This window comes from Pogona vitticeps, chromosome 2, assembly GCF_051106095.1.
Source record: "Pogona vitticeps strain Pit_001003342236 chromosome 2, PviZW2.1, whole genome shotgun sequence".
In the NCBI taxonomy this organism is placed as follows: Eukaryota; Metazoa; Chordata; class Lepidosauria; order Squamata; family Agamidae; genus Pogona; species Pogona vitticeps.
The window spans coordinates 64145956-64173130 of NC_135784.1; the positions used below are offsets into that span (position 1 = coordinate 64145956).

The window sequence follows — 27175 nt, forward strand, 5'->3', positions numbered from 1 at the left end:
CAGATTTGTTAGAAGCTTCATGTTGGATTGCTAGAGCAATGTTGAAACCTTACTGAGAGAAACAAGGTATACACTGCCAGTCCTTTACCAGTCATGAAGTCCTTGCAGAGCTAAAGAGGTAAAAAAATCTCAGGGACACAGCTGTCTGCAAGTTAGACCTGAGCCACTGAGGAGGATGAAACAGGCTAGCCCCCCCCCCGAGTCAGAACCTACCCACTTGGAAAGTAATGGTGGCAGGAATGCTCTCCTGGGTGCCTGAGAGTGTTGTTATTTGCACTGAGTATGTGACACCATCCTTCAGGTCCTGCAGCTCCAAGAAACTCTGCTCACCAGGGATCCGTCTGACCTCCTCAGAACCATCTGAAGAAAGAGTACAGAGAAATTAGATCATACTCGTGCAGTTTGGCTCACTTGATTCAGTCCTTAACTCTGAACAAAGCATCTCTGTCTCTCCAGACAAGGTGACATAATTATTCTCCTGGAACCCTTGTTCAAGCACTCTTAGGCATACCCCACGTGCCCTGTATTGCTTAACCGTTTCCATTAGACGGTTGTCCGGCTTTCAAAAGATTAGAACTTCCACGTCTATCCCAAGCTTATTCTCCTCTAGGTCCCTCTCCATTTTCAACCATGTTCATAAAGACAGAGATCACAAATAGAATAGTTTGGTCACAGTGGTCCATATAGCAATAAACTCAGGTAGGACTCTGAGAATATCCTTATGTAGAGCTGTCCCAAAGTCCAGTCCAGAAGCTGCAGCTGTTACAGAATTGCTGGGTTAGTGAGAGGAGAAGCCTTCCAGCAGCACACAACACTCTTGCTGAAAGAACTGTAAAAAATAACAATAATCGTGTGCTGCCAAGTCACTTCTAACTTATGGAGAACCTTTCCAGGGCCTTCCAGGTACAGCATACTCAGAAGTGGTTTACCATTCCCTTCTTCTGGTGGCACTCTGAGCCTGTGCAGCTTGCCCAAGGCCACACAGGCTGGCTCTACTTACAGGAGGAATAGTGAGGGATTGAACTGTCAACCTCTGGCTTCACTGAACCAATTTTAAGGATCTGTTGCTGAATCTTCAAACCCTGACCAGCCTGGGACCTGGTTATCTTCCTTTTTCCCTTACAGGCCTATTCAGTCTTTGAGACCAGATTATCTGGGTAGGCCATCCTGATGGTGCCACAGGCTCCTGAGATCATTCAGAGAATAGCATTTTATGTGATGGCACACATTATATGAAATACTCTTCTTTCGGATTCCAGACATGCTCCAATAGCTTTTATTTTAAGGCACATTTTGAAGATACACCTACCTTCAGAAACCATCCCAGTTCAGCCTAGTATGTAATTATTTTTATATGGATAATGTAGGAATTGTGCATTACTGATTCAATGTCTCCTTTTACATTGTGTCTATTGTATAAGACTGTTGTAAACCATTTAAAATATTTGGATTTATGTAGTTTATGAATATTCCTAAATAAATAAGGAACCAATTTAAAAAAGAGCACAGCATTTCACTGAACAAGTCTAATCTTTAACTTCAGATGACCATGGACACACGTATGCACATGCATGCATGCACGCACATGCACAAAGCAATCCTTACCTTGCATATTGACAATCACCACTCTGTACGCTGTAGCTCGAGGGATGGGAGTCCATAATAGCCGGACACGACCCACTCCCACGGGCACCATGCGCAGGTTAGATATACTGCCTATGAATGATGGCCCTGCCAGGAAGACAAAAAAAGAAAAAGAACTAGTGCCATGATTACTGGAAGAACTTGGCAAGGTTGCAAGAAGCCACTGACCGCTTGGGAACAACAGGAATAGCAGAAGCCTCCAAGCAGTTATAAGGAGCAAGAAGTGGCATTTCATCTTGGATTACACACTTTGGAGTATTATTCTAGCACAGCTAGAAGTAATATTTCTGATGATACCAGGAATCCAGCACCTTATGCTGACTGCATTGTATAACTTTCATTTTCAGTAATTTGTATACACATGATTATTTGTTTATTTGTCATTGTTTTATATGCCATCAAGTAGCTTCTGGTTTATGGCAATCTTATAAATGAGTGACTTCCAAAATGTCCTATCATTAACAGCCCTCCTCAGCTCTCACAAACTCAAGGATGTGGCTTCCTTTATTGAATCAATCCATCTCATATTTGGTCTTCCTCTTTTCCTACACCATACAATGTTGCCTAGTATTATAATCTTTTCCAGCTTATTCACGGAAATGTTTCTAATGTACATATGTCAACAGATTTCGATGTCGGATACAGTCAATAAAATTATATTTTAAAAATACAATATAAAACCATTTAAACCATTTAAAACAGTTTAATTAAAACAGGATTAAAACAGACTAAAAAACTGAAAACTCATCATCTATCTAATTACCAAATAGCATTCACGTTATCTGCCACATCTCAAGCTGCTGCTGTTCCTGCTAATTCACATAAAGGATGAAACTATGAGAACTGTATTCTTGGGCCGAATGGGAAGGAAAGGTTCATGCAAAAGGGGGATAAGCAAAGCCTGAAGCCTTCTTCCATCTTTCAGTGGAGATGAGTTTCAGGAATAAAAGTCACTCCTGTTCTTATTCTGTCTTTGCTAGTGCCAAAATACATTATTTTTCCTTTCCATAAATACCAAAGAATTACAGAGCATCATGACATAAGGCACTGTGAGAAAGAAATGACAGCCCCCATTTACACAAAGATAAATAATAAATAAACGACTACATGGCCAATTTTTGCCCTAAGGTGACACTTCAACTTTTCTTATCCATTCATCTTAATGATTATTCCACCTGAAATCCTTACAAGTAGAAGGTACATCTCCCTCTCCCTTGCCCACTGTGTGGCTTACTTTATTTTCCATGGGGAAAACCTCATTTGTCTTCACAAAGTAAGAATGCACTTGGAAGTTGCTTCTATCTTGGGAACACAGATAGATTAAACACAAGTAGGATTAACCTGGTTCCAGGTAACACTTACGGATTCGGATGTTGAGAGGAACAGCACTACCCTCACGATTACCAATAAGAGCTGACACACGGACCACGTAAGATACATCTTCTCTCAGATCAACTAGGTCTTCAGTGGTTTGGGAGCCTGGGATACGCCGGACTTTCTCTGTGCCATCTGCAGCAAAGACCACAAAAGCCATATGCACAAGTCCCAGGTTCTGTCTCCGCTATGTATTTGTGGTGTTACCTTGCTGGTGCTCTGACTGGTAATGAGCCGAGAACCCCCCTTTTAAAAAAAGGTAACAGTAAAGCCTAGAAACATGCATATAAAATCAGGAGGCAAGTGAGGAATTCTATCTGGCTAGGGCAGGGCTTCCCAGGGTCAATGAATGGAATATTATTTCATTGCATAACTATTTGCTGTATCTTTTGATCCTATGGCTGTTAAAACTTCAGCAGGCCCGATGCCACTTTCCCAAACAGGCCACACTCGCTCTCTCAGAGGCTCACCCTGGGTATTGCGTAGCACAATCTTATACCCTGTGGCTCCTGGGAGACCCGTCCAGGCCAGTCGGACTCGGTTTCCTGTGGTCTCAAGGATTCTTAAGTCAGAGACGGTGCCCACTGATGCTATCCCTGCAAAACAATTGCAACACAAAATCAGAGAAGGCAACAAGAGGAACTAAGTTGCCAGTCCTGGAGCTGCCATGTAATGAGACCAGGGAAGGGCTGCAATTGTATTTGTTATGGAGGAGAAGGAAGAAGAGGAGGAGGAGGAAGAGGACTTACTTATGATGTAAGGGATGATAAGCTTTGGACTTCAACTTTGAACCTCAGCAAAAAAACAAAAACAACAAAACACTCTACACCAAAGGGCAATACCAGCAGACCCAAACCAGTAAGAATTCCACATTAGTGAAATCTCCCAAATCCAGTTTGTTTAGTTTAATTGCCAAAAATATTATTCTGGAAATTTCCGTAATGGAATAACCCATTTCCAACAGAACAAAATAAAACTAATTTTGCAGGCAAGTATTTCTCCACTAAGCAGTAAGATTCGGAGACAGGGAAGCATATTTGTTAAAACATCAACCTGGTGTTGAAAGAGGCAGACTTTGCAGATGCACATCCATGTCCTTCATCCTCTCCAGCTGTGAAAACTAGATGCACTGTTTACAGAACTGTTTTCCTTGAGGACTACATGTGCAACAAATGGCATCAGGTATCTCTTTCTCTCTCTCACCTGTCTGTGAGATGGTGACTGGTGTGGCCACTTCCTTGCCATCATATAAGGTGTAGAGAGTGATGTAATATTCCGTGCCTGGCTGCAGCCCTGTCATAGTGTAGGTGTTCTCATTGGTAGACAGCGACACCATCTTGGGGGGCTCCATGCCTAGAGATGGGTACAAAGTAGAGTTAAGGATCCTTGAGGGACTGACCTAATTTCCACCTCCAGGGTTACGATGCAAATGACTCAGCAGTTTTTACTCTCTCTAAATATTCTGACACAGCTTGTGTTTCAGAAAATACTCCAAGTGGAGATTCCACCCCCTAGTAAAACTGTGTTTAGAACACTTAAATGCTTTTCAAGTCTGCATTAAAAAGGGAGACTAAAATAGATATGTTTGCAGATGAATCCAGAAATAGGATGGAACAGATTTTGAGGGAGTAAATATGCAGCTGTCACAGTGGAAGAAGACTGACTTCTTAGTCACAATGACTGCCAACTCCTGGCCTGTCAACTTTCTACTCCTTAGAACTTTCAATAGCAACAACTCCAGAGTTTTCCTCCTAAGCCAGGGCTGGGCAATAAGCAACAACCCAGGGGCCCACATCCCACAACTCCAGGGATCCCCAGTGCCCCCAACCAGACTCTTCCCCCTAAAACTGGAAAACAGAATATTGACTCAGAAACTCTTCTTGTGCTCTATAGGGGGCAAAACGGCAATCGTGCCATGTTTTAAGGCGGGGGAGGGAGACTCCATCTTCCCAAATACTGAGAGCATTAGAATGATAATGATGAACATTAGAAGGCAGAAGGTATTAGTCTGAATTTTTAAAAATGTGGGGTTGCTGGAGTCGCTATGGCCCTCCAAAGGCCAGAGGTGAGGGTGTGGCTGTTAAACCCTAGTAGAGCATTCACTCCTGTTCTAAGCCTTTTCTAAAGAAGTTGAAGCTGCTACACCTAACAGAGACTATTAAATGCCACATCCTAGAAAAACCTGGAGGTGGCTAAGGAAAAAAAGAGAGATGAAAGTCTTCAGCAAAGAATCTCTTCCATGGGTATCTCTCTCAACCTTTCCAACACAGCCTCTCCACACACTGTATAGATCTGACCAGCCTACCTGTTGCTTTTCTCCATTCCAGCCGATAGCCTCGGGCATTGGGGATGATGTTCCAGGCCACCTGGATGGATGTTGGGTCAACAGTTATGATTCTCAGTGTCTGGACTGTAAGTATTTCTAAAGAGAGGGTAAACAAACTAGAGTCAGCAGAGTTTTTCACCCACAGAAAAAATTGTAATAACCATTCACTAAGTCACCTTCCAAATATGCCTCAAATATGAGCCTGTGACTTTAGGAGAATTTCAGTGGGGAGAAGACAACCAATCAGCACAACATCCACCACTAAAGCATGCATGGTCACTTCTTCAAAAGCATAAGTTTAGTAGGGCTTCATCCTGGAAATGTAGGATGTTGTATTGAATATGCATACCAATTTCCATTTCTACATTTCTTCAAAGAAATACGACATGAGATTGCATTATATTTTGTATTAACCTCTCCCCTTTGAGTATAGCTGTGGTATGAGTTGGTATATGGATCTGAAACATGGAACCTGTGCACCAACTTTCACTGTCACGTCTCCACAAACTATTCTGTGACAAGCAAGTTTATAAATGGGTTGGTAATTAATCTACTTTGCTTAGCTACCATTGCTTTTGCCACTGCTACTACTGGCACTGTTGACAACAAATCAAAATTACAATCACAGTCATCGGTATCCAATGGTGGCAGAAGAATAGGATCCAGTAGAACCAAGAGAGAAGTTGCTCTGCTTTCTCATTCCAGTTTCTCATGCACCTCCCAAAACCACTCTAAGGGTCTTCAAAACTCTTCAGCGCTGGAGAGCTTTAGGACCATGTGGAGGGCTGATGTGAAAAGGAAAGGGGAAGACATTTCTGCTGTGATCACAAATGTACTGCTGAATTTAGTCCAATAAAACAGTAGTAGTAGCAGTAGCAGTAGCAGTAGCAGTAGTAGTAGTAGTAGTAGTAGTAGTAGTAGTAGGTAGTAGTAGTAGTAGTAGTAGTAGTAGGTAGTAGGTAGTAGTAGCAGCAGCAGCAGCAGTCCCTTGTGCACATACCAGTTCTTCTTCTAATGGAAGCTTTGGGCCCTTCCACCTGCCTGTAGACTGGAGCCACAGTTACCACATAATCAGTGTTGGGTTGCAATCCAGTCAACAAGAAAGAATTCTTGCTGGGATCCACATCAGCTGTCTGAGTATCCTGACCTAAAGAAAACACCAAGTAAAAAAATGCTAATAGCTGTTACATTTATTCTATATGACATGTCCCAGAAAGTGTTCTCATAGTGTTGTTGCCCATGACTGCATTAAAAAGGCCTGCAGACTATGTATGTCACATTTAGAGCAATAAAAGACAAAGCTGTACACGGAGCTAAATATCAAAGATGTTTGAGATTCCAGTCTAAGTGAGTCATTATGGCCAAAGAGGGTACAGGAACAAATGAATGAGGGATAGGGCTATGTATGCTATCCCCAGACCCAACACCTATATCCCCATCATCCCCATAATGGATGGGTACATCTAGAGAGTGCACATGACCTAATTACTGGAATTGAACCAGCCTGTCCCAGAGGGTCCTGACCTACACCATTCTGGGTCCCTTGTCAGGGGCTTTTACTTTGTTTAGCGTGGGTAGGATCACTCTATTTTGATCTGCTTCCAGTGCATGTAATCACTGGAAATGAACCAAAGCAAGCTTGTGACATAAATTTGCTTTCTTCTTTCCATTTCCCATATTGTTCATTAGCTTAAAAAGACACCCACTTCATGATATTGGGAAATGAAATGCTTCCTCTGCTCTGTGGACCAGAGGAAGTAAAATGTTTTTAAAAATGTATTAGGGCAACGTTGGTGTGCTGTGCCACTTTTTTAAAAAAAATTAAAATTGGAAACATCCTCCCAGAAGCAAGAGGAGGAAGGAGGGAGCAAGGAAGAGGATATTTTCTTTTTCCTTTTGTTTTTTTCCAACAGCCAGGCAGACTAAATAGGCTTGCATGAGGGGAGTATGCCATTTGAATTCATGGATAGCACCAAATGGTAGACCAGATCTCTACCCAGTCTTAAGTGACACTATTTAGTCCGCACCAGCCTGCTCCAAATGAGTCCACGTAGACAAGCCCATGGAACATGGAACACTGCAAGGCCCCCACTTCCAAGTCCGCCCACTGCAGGCTCGTGTCAGTACTGATTCACTCAAGAGGAATTCCTGATTCCTCATGAGATTTTCTTAATATTCACCAGTAAGTTTACGCATTAAAAGGGCTGAACAGAATAGTTTCCCATCAGAGTACACAGAAACAGACATTATCTGGTGATGATTCATTCAAAGACCAATCACTTAATCACATAGTAAGCTGATTATACAGCTGGCCCAAATCCTGTTGATTTTTAACATGTGAAAATAACTGTTGGGTTTTTGTTATTAATTTTATTTATCTATTTAAAATATTTTATTTTATTTTATTCGCCTTTCTCCTTGAAAGGACCAAGGGTGTTGTTATATCTGGGAAGAAATAAATACTACTGTATTAAGCTTCCATAACGTACCAAAGCAGCTAATAAAGTCTAAGGGAGCATGTGAGCAGTTACCTACATACAAGTCAGGTGGGTCAGTCAAGTAGTCTAAAAGAAGATCTGCCACATTGCCTATATTGCTCATCGTATGCTCTAGCACCCTCACAATGGGACAGAAGAAGGAAAAGAGAGTAGCTAAAAAGACATACCTGAGACAAGTCCCCAGGTAACACGGTACGCAGTTGCTCCACCCACACCTCGCCAGGTCACCAGCATACCTTGGGAAGAGATGTTCTGAGCAGACAGTTGCTGCACTCCTGCCAGACTCACTGACCAGAGAGGTAAAAAGCAACACAGAAAGTTATATTTCAGATCCATTCAATACTCCATTCCTAATTTCACCATACATATGTGAGAGAACATGACTACCATGGGTTAAAGTTCTTATGTAAAAGTTGATAAAAGAGTGCAACTTCAATTATTTACATGTATTAATTAAAATATGTTGCAAGGATACTGATGGTTTACGCATGCAAATGTTAAACTGCCAATAATAAATATATATAAAAATATTGTTTGGACTAAAATGCCTGTCTAAATTGCCTGAAGTACTGTAGAAACAAAATCCTGAAACTGTTACACTACAGAGACCTAATACCACCCAAAGACCACCACATGCATAAAATACTATCAGTAAAAAATGGGAACGACTACAACTTCTAAGGCACTTAAGCCTTATTAGCATGCAACAGAGATAAATGGCCAGGGCACTGGGCTTCTGTTGCCTGTTATAGGCAAACTACTCAATTGTTGATTCAACAGCTGGAAACAAAGGCTCCATGCCACTCATATGTTCTGCTACAAAATAAATGCAGTTTAGCAGACCCCAACCTGCCAGGTAAGATGCTCAGGCACTGGGCTTGTGGTGCCACTTTAGAGTATTACACAACAAGGATAAGCGATGCAAGCTAATTTTGCATTAAAGTTATGAAATTGTCTACAAATACCATCCAAAATTATACAGAGGAAGAATGGCACTAAGGACCCTCCTTCTCTAGGATGCTGTTTGCTTTAGGCTTGATCTTACACCTGATACCAATGGATGAAACTGATATAAGAGGATGTTTCAAGGCATAAGCAAAATTACAGGACACATTTGCACCCTAGTATCTCAGGCTAGTGGTGCTAGTATAATTCAGTAGGTTGGATTGACAGGTGTTAAGCATTCAAATCCCTACTGTGCTTCCTGGAAGAGGGGGCTGCTGAGATCACCCACAGGATGTGTTGCTGAGGTTACATGCATTGCCACCTTTTATCAAGGGATTAACAAAACCAGAAACATTTACATGCTCAGTGCTGTAATACTTCTTGTTGGAAAGGCATGTTTCTACATATGACTCTCAGTTAAATATAGGGTTACTTAAATTTACTTCCCCTTCGCAGTCTAAACTAACAAAGAAATGAATTGCATTTCTTATTTTTAGAAAGTTTTTTTATTCCTCTCTCTTTTTTTACTTTTCATATTTGTCATACTTCTTAGGCAAATCATAAGTAGTTTTAAAATAGTAAAGTCTGATGGGAACAGAAAAGATCAAACATACTGTAAATCTTCATAATAAAATGAAGAATACCACATTTTCATCAAACTTGCCTTGCAATCTGTACCACTCTTGTCCTCTGCATTGAAGCTATAATCCTGTGAACATTTACTTGGGAGTAAGTCCCAATGAATTCAGCAGGACTTAATGCTTAGGAAATAGCCACGGGACACTGATGCACGAGCACCATAATAGTTTAAGCCAATAGTTCCTTTACCTTCAGCTTTCTCTCATAAATTGGCCAGTTCAGGAAAGAAAGAAAAAAAATCTCAAAGGGCACTGGTGGAACATACCAGTTTCTCCTGGTTAATTCCCACAAGCTAACATTCAGCAACAGAACACACACCCTGACTGCAAAACCCCTTGACCTATAAAGGCAACCAATACCGTAAGACATGGCTTATATCAAAAAAATAAAAAAGGTGTTCTTGGACCTTGGTTTCTCAGAGTCTACAGCCAAGTTCAAATGGAACTGGTGGGCCAATTCTGTTGATCATGTTGTTCATTATTCTAGGTCATACTTTACATGGCATATTGTGAATAGATGCCTGAAAAAACTGTTCCAAGCACAAAAATACAATCTAGCACACGACTTTTAGAAAGAGCTATCATCATAGATGGCTCATATGGAGCAGATGGTGTGGAGTTTCAATCCAATATTTTGGGCAGGGCATGAGCCATCCCTGCCTGTCATGATACTTGTGGGAAATGATTCAAATGACCTCTTTCCTGGAGGCCCAGGGCACTCCCACAGGGCTAGCCAGGAGCATAGCAGTCACCAAGGGCCATCGGTCTTTCCTGCAACTGCCATCACTAAAACGTCTCCTTGAATGAAGCTTAGCACGGGTCCTCCTAAAACACGGCAAAGCCTCCTGAGAACAAAACCTTACAATTCCCAAATCTACAAGGTCTGTTCCAGGTCAGCTGGGACTTACATGTTTGCCCACGAACCACAGCAGGTGGTACTGTCTGTCGTGAGTAGATGGGGTAGAGTGTGACAACATATTCAGTGTTAGGGCGAAGGTTGCTGAGCAAGAACGATGTAGCACTGGCCCCAAGGGTCACCTCCTCAGCTTCAGCTTCACCTTTGAGCAGAAAAAGAAGAATAAAAATTCAGAATAAATTACATAACAGAAGCATGAGAATATATTTCTCCCAAATCTGGTAAGAGGCAAATAGACCCGTCAAAGAGGTCCCACAAATAAGTGACATGACTGGTTGGAAGGGTCACCTCTTATTTTGGAACGTAATAGAAAAGTCCCTCCATTTTTGAAAATTTCATCTTGCAACTTAATGACCATGAAACAGAGGCAAGCCCAATGACTGAAAGATAAAGGGATTCATCACTCCTACAACAAAGAGTTGGTGCTCTTCTGAGAGAAAGGGACAGAATCCTGAATTCACTGCAAGACAGAAGCAATGGCAAAACTTGGCAATTCTTATTCTATTGCAATGTGGCAGATCAGAGGCCCCGGTTTAAAATACTGTTAGGCAACTTTCCACAACTTGGTGTCTTCCAGCTGGGAAATACAACAACTTTCATCACTTCCTTCCCATCCTATCCCATCATTCCCAGCCAGCAGGCAGGCAAGCTCATCTGGAGGGCATCAGATTGTGAAAGAGCTAGCTAACAGTAGCTATAAAGCATATTTGGTAGAAAAGTTCTGATGAGGTACAAAGAACAACATCTGAATCATCTCTATTGGACAGGTGGACAGAGTTATTGAAAAGAAACAAATTTAGATTTATGGACAAAAATGAGCTAATAGCTGTATGATATTCAGCACCCCTATCATTGCAGTACTCTCATTTGCCTTCTACTACCAGAAAGTTTATATAAAACCATTTGTTCTTTCAAGAGTATTTAATATGCCAGCTCATGATGCTGCCAAAGTTTTAATCACACAGGTCTGTCAGCTTCTGCTTCATCCCCGAAAAAGCACAATTTTCATCCCATCATTATTTCTGCTCATTGTCCATTTAGGCAAAAAGAGAAATACATATCTCAAGCTTTCAGAAAGTCGCAAGATCTGGAAGTAGACTATGAAAGTTCCCAAAACAAGGAGGCAGGGGAAGGCATCCTTTCTGCCATTCATTTCTACAGGACATATAATACGGATACCAGTCGTCAGCCATAGCTATATGTTAGAGGGAACCACTGTATAATACAGATTTTCTAATAGTCTTCTCATAAATGTTAAGGCCAGATTTTGATGGAATACAGGAGACACTGGAATGTTTTTGCCAAGAGAAAAAATTTTAGCAGCACATGAACAGTAGTGAGCATGAGCTGTCTCTTTATGAGACTGGCTTAAATATCAACCCCCTCTCTTTTGTGAGTAGGCATGGCTTCCCTAGATGTGCACACAGAAGCAGCTTGAAAAAAATTGAAGTGTTGTCTTCCAGTGAGTAGAACCTGTGAGATTTACAGTGAGGTTTAACATTGCTACAGATTGGTTGTTGTAGGTTTTTCGGGCTGTTTGGCCATGTTCTGAAGGTTGTTCTTCCGAACGTTTCACCAGTCTCCTTCAGAGGACAGGAGTCAGAACTGTCTGTGCTGTGGTGCTCAGATGAATATCCCGCACGGCCAGAACAAGACTCTAGAATGAGGTGGAGGACAATGAGAGCAAACACATAAGCTCTCTGCGGCCAAAGCTGCAGAGCAAAGTCTCAGCCAACATAAGGAAGGTTCTGCTGAGCTCAACAGCTTTTTTAGTGCCCACGGGGCCAGCATTCTCTGCTATGGAGATACACTGCCTTGGCAGCAGGTGTGGCTGTGCACTAGGTGAGGCTCTGGGCGAAATGCCAGGGCTAAAAGCACTGGGATGGCTGCAGGCTGGGGAAGGGCAGCTCCAGGTGCAGCTTCCGAAAGACTCAACCCAGCAAATGGCAAAGGAGCCTTAAATCTCTCCTGCAGTGGCTCTGACTGATACCAGGCTCCATCTAGTTCACTGGGGCTGGGGTGTTCCCTGCCGTACCCACTGCACCTCTGCCCCAGGTGGCAGCCTTATCAAGTTCTTCACTAACCTCTGGCCACATAAGTGAGCCTGTAGCCTTGCACGCCTTCCAGGCCCACAGCCCACGACAGTCTAAGGAAGGATGGTCCTGCTTCTGACACCCGAAAACTGGTCACTCCAGACAGGATCTCTGCAATGTAAACAAGGTGTGAAGAGTGAAAAGCTGGAGAGTGAAAAGTTCATCGTGCTCTGCCTGTCCCATTGGCCAGTGACACGCCGCCCATCCTGCTCCAGAGTGTCACGAGAAGATTCATGATCAAGCACAGCTCATGTACTCCCGTACTCGCCAGCCGTCTCTGCATACAACAGCAGTCAGGACTCAGCAGGAATGAGATATCATTCCTCAGCAGGAAAAGCCTGCCCCAGTCGCTCTTCTCATGAGCCTTTCGTTGGAGATAGTAGCAGTGTTCAGCGTCTTACAACCCAGGATCCAGCTTTAATCCCAAATTGCTATGTGGGAGTTTACTTGAAAAAGAACTAAATTTGTATATACTGTATTTGTTTGTTTGTTTAATGATACCCTGCCCCTCAGAAACATATACCATAGGGGTGCCTAACAATGAATAAAAACAAAACAAAAAACACATAAACAGACAGTTTCAGCATAATGAAAATGGAAGAGACTGAAAACAAACATCCATGAGTACTCGCAAAGTGGAGTAAAACCAAACTGAGGTTGCGGTTCTACACCACTCACCTGGAAGTCAGTCTCACTGAATTCGGTAGGGACTCACTTCTCAGAGGACATTATCTGCAGCTTTCCCTACACTTGGTCCTTCAGGTATTTTGGAATGCATCATCCTTTATTCCTGACCCCTTGACCCTATTGTGTCAGGCTGAGGGGAGTCGTGAGAATCCAAGTGGGGCAAGGCCGCTTTAAAAGGCTGTGCTGTCAGCCATTGTTTAGAAAAGCTCAAGAAAGGGAAACCAGCTTAGTCTTTCATCAAAAGGACTCAAGTGTAGGTACGAGCGAGCCTCTTTGTGTGGTTCCCCCCCCCCCCAAAGAGACACCGTAGGCTAAATGGCACACCACCCTGCTTTCAGAAAGGCTGGGGACACTTGGAGAAGAGCATGTGGTTATGAGCTCAACAGACAGGCAAGGTCTGTGCAGGAAAAGGCAGTCCTTCGGGTCTTGGGTCCTAAGCTAGGCAGGGCTTTGAAAAGGCAGCACCAGTGCTGTGAATACACCTTGGAAATCAACAAGTAGCCCAGACTTGCTGCTGCTTGAAAACAGGTCAAATGGGTTCTATAGGGCCAGCCTCAGACAGCAGCCGAGCAGCTGTATTCTTGCTGAGCAGCCCTGAGGGAAAAAATCTTTTTCAAAGGCGTGCACATTTCATAATAAACAAACAAATCAAATTAAAATAACTGAAATTTTGAAGAAGCCTTGAAAGTCAGGCCTAACATATGAGAGTAACTGATGCTGGAGATTACCAGTGTACAGATCCAGCCAGGAAGGCCTGGAACTGGCATGCCTGCCTTCGCCAACCAAAGGCGCGGCAACATGCCATGGAAACGGGATAAACCTTCCATAATGGTTTTGTATCAACAAGGAGAGCTAGCAGGCAGCTTTCCTACTAGTGGCAGAGTCTGGAAAAGTTACCATTTTGTTCTATACCCCCCAGAAATCACACTGACTCATAGGTTTTGGTAGCGATATTCTCAAAAAAATAACTTCTCTAAACACTGATTAGTCCTAATGAACAGATAAAAAGACAGTTTCAGGCACCTTAATGTGTTTTTTTCCCCTTTGACATTGCTGAAAAATGTCAATTGCTTTTACAGATCAAGCACTATTTGCTAAATATCAAACCACTGCACTTATTGTTACTAATTATTGTAATTATTATATGCATATTCTGTCTTTTCTTTGAAAAAACTCAAGGTGATGTACATGACTCTCCTCCCTCCTTCTTTTCTACTTTATCTTACAATGACCTGTGAGGAAGGTCTCAGACTGAGACAAAGTGACTGGCACAAGATCACCCAGTGAGTTTCATACCTCAGTGGACTTTAGAACCTGAGTCTCCCCTAAACCCTAATCCAAGAGTCTAACCAGCAAAGCACGTTGAACAAACTACTGCCAAGCCAGTTGCTTCAGTGTCCTTTTAGAGAAAGCACTTCCATAGCAGAAAGGAAGCCACATGGTAGGAACTCCAGTTTTGTATGAGTGTATGTGTCTGTGCTCACTCAGTTTTTATTCTGAACTGTACAGAAGCTAGGCCCTGCACTTTGTGTAGTTCCTTTAAAATGTGGGCCAAATCCCAGAGTGGATTCATTATCTCTATGAAACTGGAGCCACCAGCCTCCAGTGGGAGGAAAACCCTATGTGGATTATTGCACATAGCAGTGCCACACATGTCATCATGATACCTAGGAATGATGAGGAGTTGCAGTGCAACCCCCCCCCCCCCTTGGATGGGTACCAGATTGGGCGAGGGCGAATTAGGCCATTGTGAGGGGTCATTACAAACGCAAGTATCAGGATTTCTCAAAGAAATCACAGAGTACTGGTGTTATCAAAGGCAGATCTCATTACTCACGGGTACGTCCTTTGCCAGAAACCGATTCTCCAATGCTGTTGGCATACTGGGCAATCACAGTGACCATGTACTCTGTTCCTCCCCTCAAGCCACGCAGCGTGGTACTCGTTTCACCAGCTCCCAAACTGACCTGTCCAAGAGCAAGAATAACTCTGATTTTTTTTTCATGCGCACATAATGATTAATGCTAAGCACACCCCAGTCACATGTCAGAATATTGCGCATACTGTGCAAGAGACCGGAAGCAATGATCGGCATTTGTCTCCCTACACATGATGAAACATGCTCAATAAACTCTGGAGAAGGATCTCTCTTCTTGGGGACCTTGGGGCCAATACCGAAGACAGGAGAGATGGGCATCCCACATCCGACTGGAGTAGCAATGCGGTGGGGCAAGCCTTTAACCCTTTCGTCTGCCCTGTTTTCCCAATATAAATTGCAACATCAGTCTGTCCCAAAACTGATATCAATTTCTCTAGGAGAAAATACAGACAAGATACAAGTACCTCATTTTCTCATTGCGGAGCTAATTGAAAATACGGGTACAGCAACTTAAACTAGGGAAGTGGGCCAAGAAAATACCACCTGCAACTCCCATCTCAAGGACAGCAGTGCATCCAATACGATGGGTTAGTTAAGCAGCAAAATCATCACCTAACAAAGTGTTTTCCCCCCACCATAACTTGCAGTAAATGGATGTCCCTTTTATGATAAACAGAATGGAGTGGTATACAAATTAATTAAACAAACAAATAAACAAACAAATAATAAGAGTTGTTTCAAACGATCTTGATAATGAGTCATAGAAATATATAGTTGTGAAAGATCATGGAGGTCATGTAGTCCAAACTCAGGGCAGAATCCATAATGCAGGGGACAATTATAGCATTCTTGATGACCTTACAGCCTCTGCCTTACTACTCCTAGCCAGAAGCTCCCAGTTTCTCTGTCAAACAGGACCGAATGTGGACTATGGAAGTTTTCACAACTAACTCATTCATAAAGTCAGAAAGGAGGGGGGGAGAGAGGGGGGGAAATGAATGCAGTCTAAGGAAAACATTTCAAATACTGGAGAAATAGGTGAAGACTGAAGAGAAAGAGAAGTTGCTGGGCTAACCAGGAAAAAAAATGACATTGTGAGAAAACTCCCCTACAACAAAACAAAGGGGAAGGGAAGGAGAATTCCATTATTTCATATTATTATGTAAACAAAACACTTCAGCTGAACAAAAAAGACAATAACAGTACAAATATGTGGTAAGTAAACAATCACAAAAGTCCATTCCAGAATACAGAATGGTGATAATGTTTGCTAGCGATCATGACAAACAGTCAAATGTCTAAAGACTGATGGGTCTGGGTTACTTCTATTTTGCAAGGGAGGAGGGCAGGGAAGGAAGCAAACTTAAACAGATTGCCCCTGAATGTGTATCCCAAGCCCTTTTCAGGACACCGTGGAGTCAAATCACAGCTAGTGAAACTACAATTCTGAGCCTGCTTCTTTGGAAGTAAATACTAACGGTTTTAACATGGGATGCAAAACTCTCTCAGTTCTGGTTTTGTTACTTTTTTCTCACACAGGAATCGAAGGCTAAAATCCTGCTGTGCAGTTCCACAATAGAGATGACATCAGCAGCAAATTGTCACTGACTGAAGCCAAATTGTTGCTGAACAAAGGAAATTTTGGAGTGTATGCAATGTGCACATGATCCAACAAAGCTGCATGCACTCAGAAATCAGCAGAGGAAGCCATTAATCAGTGGTGATTTGCCACTGCCCATGACAGCACTGTTGCACATTTTTGAGGTATAATTTTTGTACACATTTTTACAGCTGAACTAATGTATGTGTGCCTTTTTCAATGGTCTACACGTTTACCCATTCGTCTATATTCTTTTTTTTTCCAAAATGAACAGATCTGGGGGGGGGGGGGGGAGGTACAAAATAGACATTTCAATTGAAAATGTTGATCCCAATTAAATTCTTTTCCACTCTAACTTACTTCCAAGTAAACATGCACTGTATTGCATTGTAAGTGATGTGCTCACCTCCTGCCTCTCAGCTATGATTTGCTGTCCCAGGCCTGTGAGAGGCACGTACTGTACTATATAACCTGTGACAGGACCACCGGCTGCAGTCCATCGGATTCTCAGTGTGCTTGTTCCCTGCTCCAAAAAGACCAAGTTTGAGGGGCCAGTATATGCCTGTGTTCCTTCAGAAAGGAGAGAGAGAGAGAGAGAGAAAGGGGAAATCAGGCTTCTTGCTAGAACAGTCATTGATCTTACATGCATAGACAGCAAAAGCTGAGAATTTCAGAAAAGCTACTCTTTTCCTCCCTGAAGTGGAAAGATGTGAAGAACGCTGAGTGGCTATGTTGACACCAGAAATCACTGGAGGAGAACTAGGATGCTAGTCACCTGCAGGGTGAGGTATGGTGAAGTTAAACCAACAGCAAGATGGGAGCTCAGTCACCCTGGTGGAAGAAGTATCACATTGATTTGATCAGGAGCCTCCCCCAGGATTACTTAAGGCTTGGATGTTTCTATGGAAACACGACAGGGGCAGGCCAAATCCTTCTCTTGCCACTGCCAGAGTGAGAGACTCAGAACCAAAGTATAGCAAAATCAAGCCAAGGACCATCTTTTTCCGCCAAGCCTCTTACCTGATATCTGTAGAATGCCCCCTGTAGTGGCACACACCTTTCGTGACACCAGCGGCAGCAGAGATGCCAATATTTTGAAGTCAGTGACATAAAAGGAATAATCTTCGGTTGGTGTGGAAGCCACTCTGTCTAGTTCCTTGCGGTCTGCATTCTTGATACCTAAGCAGTGGGGAGGACAATTAAGAATCGTCTTTAATGTTCATTCTCCCTGAGGTAACCACTGCATCCTTCCTGCTTTCAAGGCCTCATAGTCCTTTTAGTCATAGACATATGCTATGAGCTTTTAGTTCAGTAACGAGTGCAAAATGGAATTGAATTGCTGGCTAAGTCAAGGCTTGGCACCATTTAAGCATGTTGAGCTGGGAGGCTGATGGGAGTGACAAGTACACACAATATCTGCAAGCTACACAAAGGGTGAGGCTGGCCTCTGCCTGAATTCTACAAGAATCTACTGTAAGCAAGCTAGCAGTTCAGCACTGATGAAATGCCAACTTTGGTGCAAAAATACCAATGATAGTACTGATCCTTCATGCTAGCTCATACTTCAGTTGTTTATTTATTTATTTATTTATTTATTTATTTATTTATTTATTTATTTATTTATTTATTTATTTATTTATTTATTTATTTATTTATATCCCACTCATCTGGTATATTATACCACTCTCAATGGTTACTAGTCAGGATTAGAGATGGGGGTATTTATATTTGCATATGAATACAAATATCCCCGTGCAGCTGGACCTAACGAGGGTCTGGGCCCTGGGGCAGGACTGTCCACTCATGCCTCCTGCTGCAGCACCGGTCCTGCTCATCTTTTCAAACACGCCTGGAGCGCTGCTCTCTTTCCGTTTGGCTGGCCACTCAGCAACCATGCAGGGAGACTCATCCTCCCATCCCTTCCTGGAGTGGCCAGTTGAGCGGGGCTCTGGGAGTGATTGGAAGGATGAGTGGGACTGGCTCCAAAGCAAGACGTGTGGATGGACAGTCCAGCCCCGTGGGGCCGGGGCAGACCCTCATTAAGTCCTGCTGTGCAGGCATCTTCAAATATCCTCTAGTGAGGATGGCTAGAAATTATCTCCAGTATTGGAGGCAGTATGTTTCTCAATATCAGTTGCTGTGAAGCATGAGCACCAGGGTATTTTTGGTCTCCTGTCCTGCTTGAGAGCTTCCCAGTGAGGCGTCTAGTTGGCCACTGTGAGAAACAGTGTCTTCACTAAAGAAGCTGCTCGTGGGATCCAGCATGGCTCTTCTTATATTCCTATGAGGCTTTTTCTTCCTTTAACGAACTATGGCCAGCCTGGAACTTTCATGGCCTTGTTAAGGAAAGGATCCCTCTACACACTTGCCACACAAAACCAACTATAATCTATCAACTCATTTTTTTATTTTAGAATTATATTCTAGGTCAGCAATGGTGAACTTATGGCACGCATGCCACAGCTGGCACGCAGAGCCCTTTCTGCCGGCATGCGAACCATGAGTCGCTGGATCACTATTTCCCCTCCCCCCCCGCAGCCAAACCTGAGAAAGCGGCTGCAGCCGCAGTGCTGGTACTTTGGCAGGCAGATCTGGAGCAGCTGGTGCTGGTGGTGGATCCAGAGTGGGGTCTCGAGGCACCTCCGTGCCTGGGATTCCCCCTTCTGCTGCCACTTCTGGTTCTACCGCCGCCACTTCCAGTACCGCTGTGGCACACCACCTGCTAGATTTTTGTGGGTTTTTTCCGCAGTTTGGGCACATGAGCCCAAAAAGGTTTGCTGCCACTGTTCTAGATTATATTTTCTGTATTGTTACAGAACAATACGATAATCATGGTAATACCTACATATGGAGCAGTTCTGAAAGCTAGTCAAACAGTGTGCTAATGAAGTTACTATAAGCTCCACTGCCCCCAACCATCACATTTTGTTGTTTAGTCATTTAGTCGTGTCCGACTCTTCATGACCCCATGGACCAGAGCATGCCAGGCCCTCCTGTCCTCCACTGCCTCCCGGAGCAGGGCCAAATTCATGTTGGTCGCTTCGACCATCACATTAGAACTGTATTACATCTATTTATCTGAACTGACCTTTTCCCCCAATATATACCATCACAGGGACACGTGAAATCTGTGCAAAGGGGAGGATTTCCAGGACTAATAATTGTGGAGGGGCTCCATCAAATGCTTCCAATATTCCCCTTCCCTACCCAGTCTTAATGTGGTAATCAAGAACTCCCTGAAACATGAACTAGTTCCACCCAGCCAGCACAGAGCCTGCAGCTGCCTGAGGGAGGAAGTAGTGGGAACCAAGGATGGAAGGAAGGGGCATGGGTGGAGAGGGAAGGCCCAAAAAGGCTGTTCCTGACAGGGCACAACCCCTCACAGGAAATGAATGCAAGAACCACTTACCCACAGCAAATACTTTAATGCCTTGATTCTTCAGCTTCATCGCTGCCTGTTCAACTTCATCCTGAGACTTTCCATCTGTGATGAGGATACAGATCTGAAGGCAGAAGAGAAAGTAATAAGGAACCCTGAATCAGTCCCTGTTTCTGAATTTTAAAAGTTTCACTGCTCCTGGTCTGAACACATATTGACTGAGAGCTCAGGTACAGAAATCAAAATGAGGGATGTTGGGGGTGGGATGGGGGTGGTCTTGCTTGTTTTAAGGAGAAGGGCCATCTATCCAGAAAATGCAGCAGAGACCCAGCCATCTCCCCTGCTTTCAAAACACCATATAGCTTCTGCTGAATTCCATAAAGGTCACACAATATTCCAGTATGTGCCTTATTTGTTAAATTTGGTAGAACCACTTACAGCAGGCATCTCCCGCCTGCTGACATATTGATATATTGGCTCCCACTCCCATCATTCCCAGCTGCTAGCTGACTTGGAATGATGGAAGCTGGAATCCAACACATCTGGAGGGCACCAGATAGGAGAAAATGGATATACGGTCTTTGCATGTTTGTTGAGTGCTTGCTGCATTAGTGAGATTGTGTCCTGAATGGACAGATATTGCGTACAGGAAGATTCTCAGATCTTAGGAATTCTACAGTTCTCTCTTTACTTGCCTGCCCAGAAACAGTAACCATTAACACTCCGGCTTCAATATATGTATTTTCCAGTATCGCGAACTCAGTACAAGCCATCAGATGTGAGAAGTCACATGAACTTATGTCTGCACCATTTGGGAATTCCCTTTGTTCTCTCTCTCTCTCTCTGTCTCTCTCTGTCTCTCTCATCTGGCAAAAGGACAGTCTTTCATAGTACCTTTGGAACATTTGGCCGGATCTGACTGGCTCCAAAGAAGTTATCTGCCACATAACGAAGGCCTGCTCCAGTGCGTGTGTTCCCACCTTTGTAGGCCATGTCTCGGACAGCCCTCATCACCTCTGTTCCATTGGAGAACTTGGAGAATGTGAATTCAGTCCTGGGATCATAAAGAAATTAAAGGGGAGAAAGGGCAGCAGCAAAACCCACTACACGTGGCCTTCCATTTCTCTTGTGGTATATACAGCTACCTCAAGGGCCAAATTCATTTTCAGAGACCTTTTCCCAGACAGACCTTTTACAAAGGTAAAAAAACTTCCTTTGTTTTTGGTACTAAAAAGTACCAATGTATTTTAGCATAAAGCTCTTACCACTAACAAGTGGAAGCACTCAAACCCAAAACTTGACATTCCCCCACCCTGGTCTACAGGAGGACTTCCTCTTACAGGCAGATTGTGTGTCACCAGATAGTTTTTTTTCAGAAAGTCCAAGTCTCAGTGGAGGTTCCTAATGAGCTTTTTCTAAGTCATATAAAAGGAATTGTTGGCTCTCAGACAAACAAGAAGAGGTCATGTCATAAATGCTGCTTTTTAAAAGAGCAAGCTTAAATCTCAAGAGAGCTTGAAACCAAAAAGAAATATGTCCCAGCAATATTTGGGGACCAGCTAATGTTGTTCAGTCAGCTGCTTAAAACACAGCCGCTTTGCAAAAATAAAAAATAAAAAAATTCTCCAAGGACACAACAACATACGAAGCTGCAATATACTATCTAGTGCACTCACACCTATGTAGGCTAGTGTTGTCGACGCTAACTGAGAGTGGCTCTGTAGGGCTTCTTCCTTTCTTGCCCAAAGGTGCTGAGGGTTGAATGCTGCTAAACTTAAAACCCTCTCTTGTCAAGAAAAAGCCTGCTGGATCACTGCAAGTCTCTATTAAGCTATGTGGGCATCCTGTTGGTTCCTATAACCTGATCTCTCTAAGGAATCTACTTGCCAGGCATGGTATTCGTCTCCAGCATCTGATTTGCAGCACTACAGTATTTCTGAACAGGTTGATGCCATTTAACTATACAGTAATGGTGGTTGAGAGACCCACCCTCTATGAAGGTGACTAATATCAGAGACAAGCAAGATCAGGACTCACCTGGGATCATCGCTGTACTGCACAGCTCCAAAACGCACCCCGTTCTCCCCCACCACATTGACAAACGGAACAACCAGCCCTTCCATGAAAGATCGGACCATGCGGAAGTTTGCTCTTCCGATGCTAGAGGAGCCATCCACCAGGAACACCATGTCAGCCAAGTAAACATTGGTGCAGACCACTGCAATGGAACAATGGCCAAGTCAAACAACCTCCCCTCATCCCTGTAACTTCCAGTATAGATGTGTGACAGGCATCCCCCCCTTTTTTTCCAGGAGCTGGGTGTGGCCTACGCTTGGACATACATGGGCCAAAAGGAAGGTTGTGTGTATCCTAAGGCTGATGACACATTCTTTGCTACTGTTCTGCAGCTGCTCAGGAATACATAAGCATGTCTGTCAGGTGTCCTTTACAAAGGAAGTTATTTTGGTACCTCATGCATGCTGCATTCCTTCGAAATTAAATCATCAGAGAGCCTTAACTTGAGGCTCCAGGTCCAAGGGTAGCAGCAGCAGAACAACTTCTATTTCAGCAGGACTCTATGAGGTATTTTCTCCTCAAACATTAAGATAATAATTTGACACATTGAGTTTTCCAGCCACCAGGAATATGTGCTTTGTTTTGGAGCACAACTGCATTCCCGTAAACCTTCAAGCAGTAGAAGATCAGATTGCAAGAATCTATGTACCTACTACATGTCTTGTTTTAATGAGAAAATGCAGCTTGGGTTTCCCCCCCATCTAGTCACTGTACACCATTTATTTTTGCTACAGAACAGGGAACACATCGGGGAATTCTCCGTTGCTTATCCTTCCTAGCTGCCAGGAAACTGCATCTCAGAATTCCTTTGGAACAGGGCATCTTATACCAAAAAGGATCAATTTCTAACTTAGGAAAGGGCTTTCATGGGGAGAGGTCTGGGTAGAGATGACCTTCACCAGCCAACTTAATGCAAGCAAAATAATGGTGACTGGACAGGAAGCCAGGAGCAGCAGAGATTTTCACTCACTCAATCACACACACACACACACACACACACACACACACACACACACACACACACACACACACACTCCCACACTCCCACACACATACACAAATTAGCACTACAATGTTTCATAATTTGCTTTTTAATAAATGAATATTTTGATTTTCTTTTAAGCCCGAAAAGTGTTTTAATACTAAGTGAAAGAAAAGAGTGACTAACATTTTAAAAATGGTTCCAACTAGAAAGTTTAGTAATGAAAGCATTCTGAGTGGCAATAGGTTAATCTGTTTGACACCCCACCACACACATCATATGTATGCCTCACGGAAAAGCTAGAGATAAGTCTGTCTACAAGGATGCACAGTGTAGATCCAAAAAGCCAAGTAAAATTAAGGCAAACTTAAAAAGACGCATGATAAAAATAAGGCAGTCCCACACTAAATGCTTTTTGTGAAAGCAGCAGCATCCTCTCTGGCTCTTCAAAGCCCTTGGAAATACTTTTCCATAGATAAACTGGACCGCCATTGCTACAGATGGCTGAATCTTCCATCCCCATCTCCCTCAATTTCTCATTTTCCTCCCATCTTAAGCCTGTTCAGTCCAATTTATGCTCCAGTTCTTAGATAGTCACTCAGTCTTAAGTTCCTTGGGGCAGGATCTCTCTTGAATTGCTTTTTTTTAATGCTAGTGTAAAATATTATACGTTGAAGGACACACTAAGTCGGCTTGACATGGAGTCGGACCAGTTATTGACTGCAGAGAAGGACCACAGTCCAATGAGAGAGAGGATAGGTTTTGCAGGTGTGAGGCTGGCAGTTCAATGCCTGGCATCTCCAGGTGAGAATGGGAAGTGCCCTTCTCAGGTGTGCTGGAGAGCCTCCGCTGGTCAATGCAGTTCCATAGTAGTGAGCTACACGAACCAATGGCCTGACTCCATATGAGACAGCTTCCTAGGTTCTTCTCGAAGGCCTGTTCTTTCCGGACCTTATAACTGGAGAGCTGTGTCCACCCACTCCCCCAAGATATTAGGCAGAACTTGAATTGGTTGAGTTTTTGGACTATAACTTCCAGAATCCCCCAGCAAGAACTGCCAATAGGGAGGTGAACTGTGGCTATGCTGGCTTGGAAATTCTGGGTCCTGTAGTCCAAAAAGATAACTTCTCCAGGATTTTAAGTATATGCCTTCAAAGCATGTGCACTGAATGATGGGCTGTTCTGCAACATTTGGTCAAGAATATTCCACCTACTTCTGTCCCTTTTCTGAGCCATAACTTGCAGTGAAGAAAAGAGCATCGCATGGAACGCAGCAAGGAAGAGCATTTCCCTCTTCATTGTAGAATCTGTAAGACAGAGGACAAGAAAGAGGCACTGGCTTAGCTCAGACAAAGAGGCAAGACCTTTAGAAGAAGATCATTGGCAAGACCTGCTGCAGAGGCTGCATTCTACTCCACTGACACACATTCATTTATTTATTATTTATTGGATTTCTATCCCACCCATCTAGACCAGTGGTTCTTAACCTTGGGTTGCTCAGGAGTTTTGGACTGCAACTCCCAGAAGCCTACACCACCAGCTGTCCTGACTGGGGTTTCTGGGACTTGCAGTTCAAAAGCATCCGAGTAACAAAGGTTAAGAACCACTGATCTAGACCAAAGGTCTACACAACAGGGTGAATGAGAGCTAGCACCCTCAGCTGTGTAGTATCATCATAATGTTTAGCAGTTATGTAGTACCACTACTTATGCATACCATAAATACTGCCTATAGGAGGAAAAAAAGTGGCTACAGGACCAAAATGGGAAAAGAAGGGAGGAAAGCTGGGAGCTGAGAATTGTATTGCAAAATTAGGAGATGTGAAACATTTGAATAATGATGTTCTTATCTGTACACTCATCCAGGAAAATTCACAAAGCTCCAATTCATCAAGCAACCAAACCAGAGCAGGATTTATTTTTCTATCTACATCTCTCTACACCACCCAGAGTAGTGTTTGCACTAATGGGGTGGTATATAAATCAAATGAATGAATGAATACACTACATAGTCAGTCCTCTTTTCCTCACTTTCTTTGTTTCTTTGTTTGTTCTTTCTTTCTTTCTTTCTTTCTTTCTTTCTTTCTTTCTTTCTTTCTTTCTTTCTTTCTTTCTTTCTTTCTTTCTCCCCTTCCTCCCTCCTCTTCTCTTCCATACACAAAGTTCATGTTTCACCATAACATTGAGCCATGGTTGAGTTAACCAAGATTTGTTGCTGTTCAACAATTTGCTCTGTTGTACATGTATCTTCTCAATAAACCTATCCATCCATCCATCCATCTCCCCCATTCATTAAATGCACTATTTTGAGCAGTTTACAGCAAGCTAAATCATGTAATCATCATATAAAAATAAAATAAAATAGTAAATTTGTTTAAATAGTTAAACAATTGCCTGCAATATCTTGACAAAATTGCCACATCTCATAAGGAAGATGCCAAGATTGCCTTCTTTGGAGGCTTTAAAGGAAAAAAAACATAGCCAGTTGTAGAGTGGACCTAGGTATGAAAGACTCAGAGCTCCAGGACGTTGACAGGAAAGGATGATTACACCATATGCTAGCCCTTTAAGCTTCCCTGCTCCCTGTGAACTTAACTGCAACCCTCAGGGTTGTATAGGTTCAAATTTTTCTAACAACAATACTTTGTTATGAGCTCCCTCCCTCTCCCTCTCTCTCTGTATGCTATAATGTAATGTATTTCTGGCTGGCTTCATCTTTAATGAGCAAATAAAATCCATTTATTTTACAAAATACTTGATTTTGGTAGATATGAACATTGTTGAAACTAGTTTGATAGATATGACTATATCAGGTTTTTTAAAAAAGGATGCTTCTTAGAGATGGGCACGAACCACCAGTTTTCAATATGACAGCCATGTTTTTAAGGACCAATTAGAGACTAGCACAAACCAGCGGTTCCTGCCAGCTTGTTTAGCAGCCAAACAGGTGTTGGCCCCTTCAAAGCCCTGCCTCTTTTGGCGGGCGCCCACTCCAGGGCCACACCCAGAGGAGGCGGAGCAGGGAAGCCAGGCTGCTGCCTCTGTGAGGACCTGCCAGATGAGGTGGGGCTTTGAAGTGTCTGTTTGGCCACTAATCAAACTGACATGAACCGCTGATTTGTGCTAGTCTCTAATTGGTCCTTAAAAACATGGCTGTCATATTGAAAATCTGCATCTCATAATTTACCGTTATATCCCGGAGCATGGCAGAAATTATTGAGATTTTATAAACCCTAGGAGGAGAGAGATTAGATTGAATGGATTAGCTGGGTGAGTTTTTCGAGTTTGTTTTCTCCTACATTTGAACTTTTGCCAATTCCCCTTTCTCTCCATCAAATTTATGAAGAAATTTGTGAATTTTGGAAAGTTCTTATCAACACGTGAATCAAAAGAAATTGTTGCTCATCCCTCTTTTGAACAGACTAAACAAAGAAACCACAGGGGGAAGTCTCGCATGGATAAGGTTACAGGGCTTTATACAAAAGACAGCAAAAGCACTGAATAAACCCCTAGCAGGAGGTACAGGGAGGTGAAGTTGGACTATGGGAATAAATCAGAAGACTATGGCAATTGCTTAGAGATGGATGACTGACTTCAGTAAAATGCCCAATTGTGTGTGCCTTGTTAGGAAACTGCAGCTTTGCCTTTTGAATATCTCAACATATACCTTTCTACCAAGGCAACTAACATTCTGGTAGAGTGTGAAAAAGTTACTTTCAGCCAGTGGCCATGTTGGTGAAAGGTTTATAGGATCTGTAGACAAAAATAATCGCTCTTCCATACTCTATTGATCCAGACATTGAAGCTCTGCTATTATTCCGTAATGAGCAAATTTGTTCATTTATTAAAATGTCACATGCAATGACATTCCTCGGTGTTTGTGGTTCCCAAACTTGGGTAACCCAGATGTTTTTGGACTGCATCTGCCGGATATCCCAAGCAGCACAGCTGGTGGTGAAGGCTTCTGGGAGTTGCAGTCCAAGAATACCTGGGCTAGCCAAGGTTGGGAACCACTGCTATATTGGAGTTATAGTCCAAAACATCATGGAAGGGGAAAATCAGAAGTTCCTTATCCCCTATATTAAAAAAAAATATGGAAGATACTGCATGTGTGCACAGATCAGATTGCTAGTCCACCC

The 27175-nt window shown here is 43.0% G+C and overlaps 1 protein-coding gene across 7 annotated transcripts in view; it reads right to left on the reverse strand.

The window, feature by feature from the left end:
* Nucleotides 1–27175, reverse strand: part of COL7A1 (collagen type VII alpha 1 chain) — a 156062-nt gene that overhangs the window by 115299 nt on the left and 13588 nt on the right. For all 7 annotated transcript variants that reach the window (XM_072989560.2, XM_078385263.1, XM_078385265.1 and 4 more), the window contains exons 2-18: nt 24252–24344; nt 22017–22197; nt 20874–21033; nt 20010–20103; nt 17621–17779; nt 17007–17170; nt 14959–15088; nt 12426–12545; nt 10334–10483; nt 8010–8129; nt 6345–6491; nt 5324–5440; nt 4222–4371; nt 3489–3614; nt 3007–3153; nt 1606–1731; nt 214–360 (exon numbers count right to left, since the gene is read on the reverse strand). In XM_072989560.2, coding sequence (XP_072845661.2) covers nt 214–360; nt 1606–1731; nt 3007–3153; nt 3489–3614; nt 4222–4371; nt 5324–5440; nt 6345–6491; nt 8010–8129; nt 10334–10483; nt 12426–12545; nt 14959–15088; nt 17007–17170; nt 17621–17779; nt 20010–20103; nt 20874–21033; nt 22017–22197; nt 24252–24344 — 2331 coding nt within the window. The remainder of the gene's footprint in view (nt 1–213; nt 361–1605; nt 1732–3006; nt 3154–3488; nt 3615–4221; nt 4372–5323; nt 5441–6344; nt 6492–8009; nt 8130–10333; nt 10484–12425; nt 12546–14958; nt 15089–17006; nt 17171–17620; nt 17780–20009; nt 20104–20873; nt 21034–22016; nt 22198–24251; nt 24345–27175) is intronic.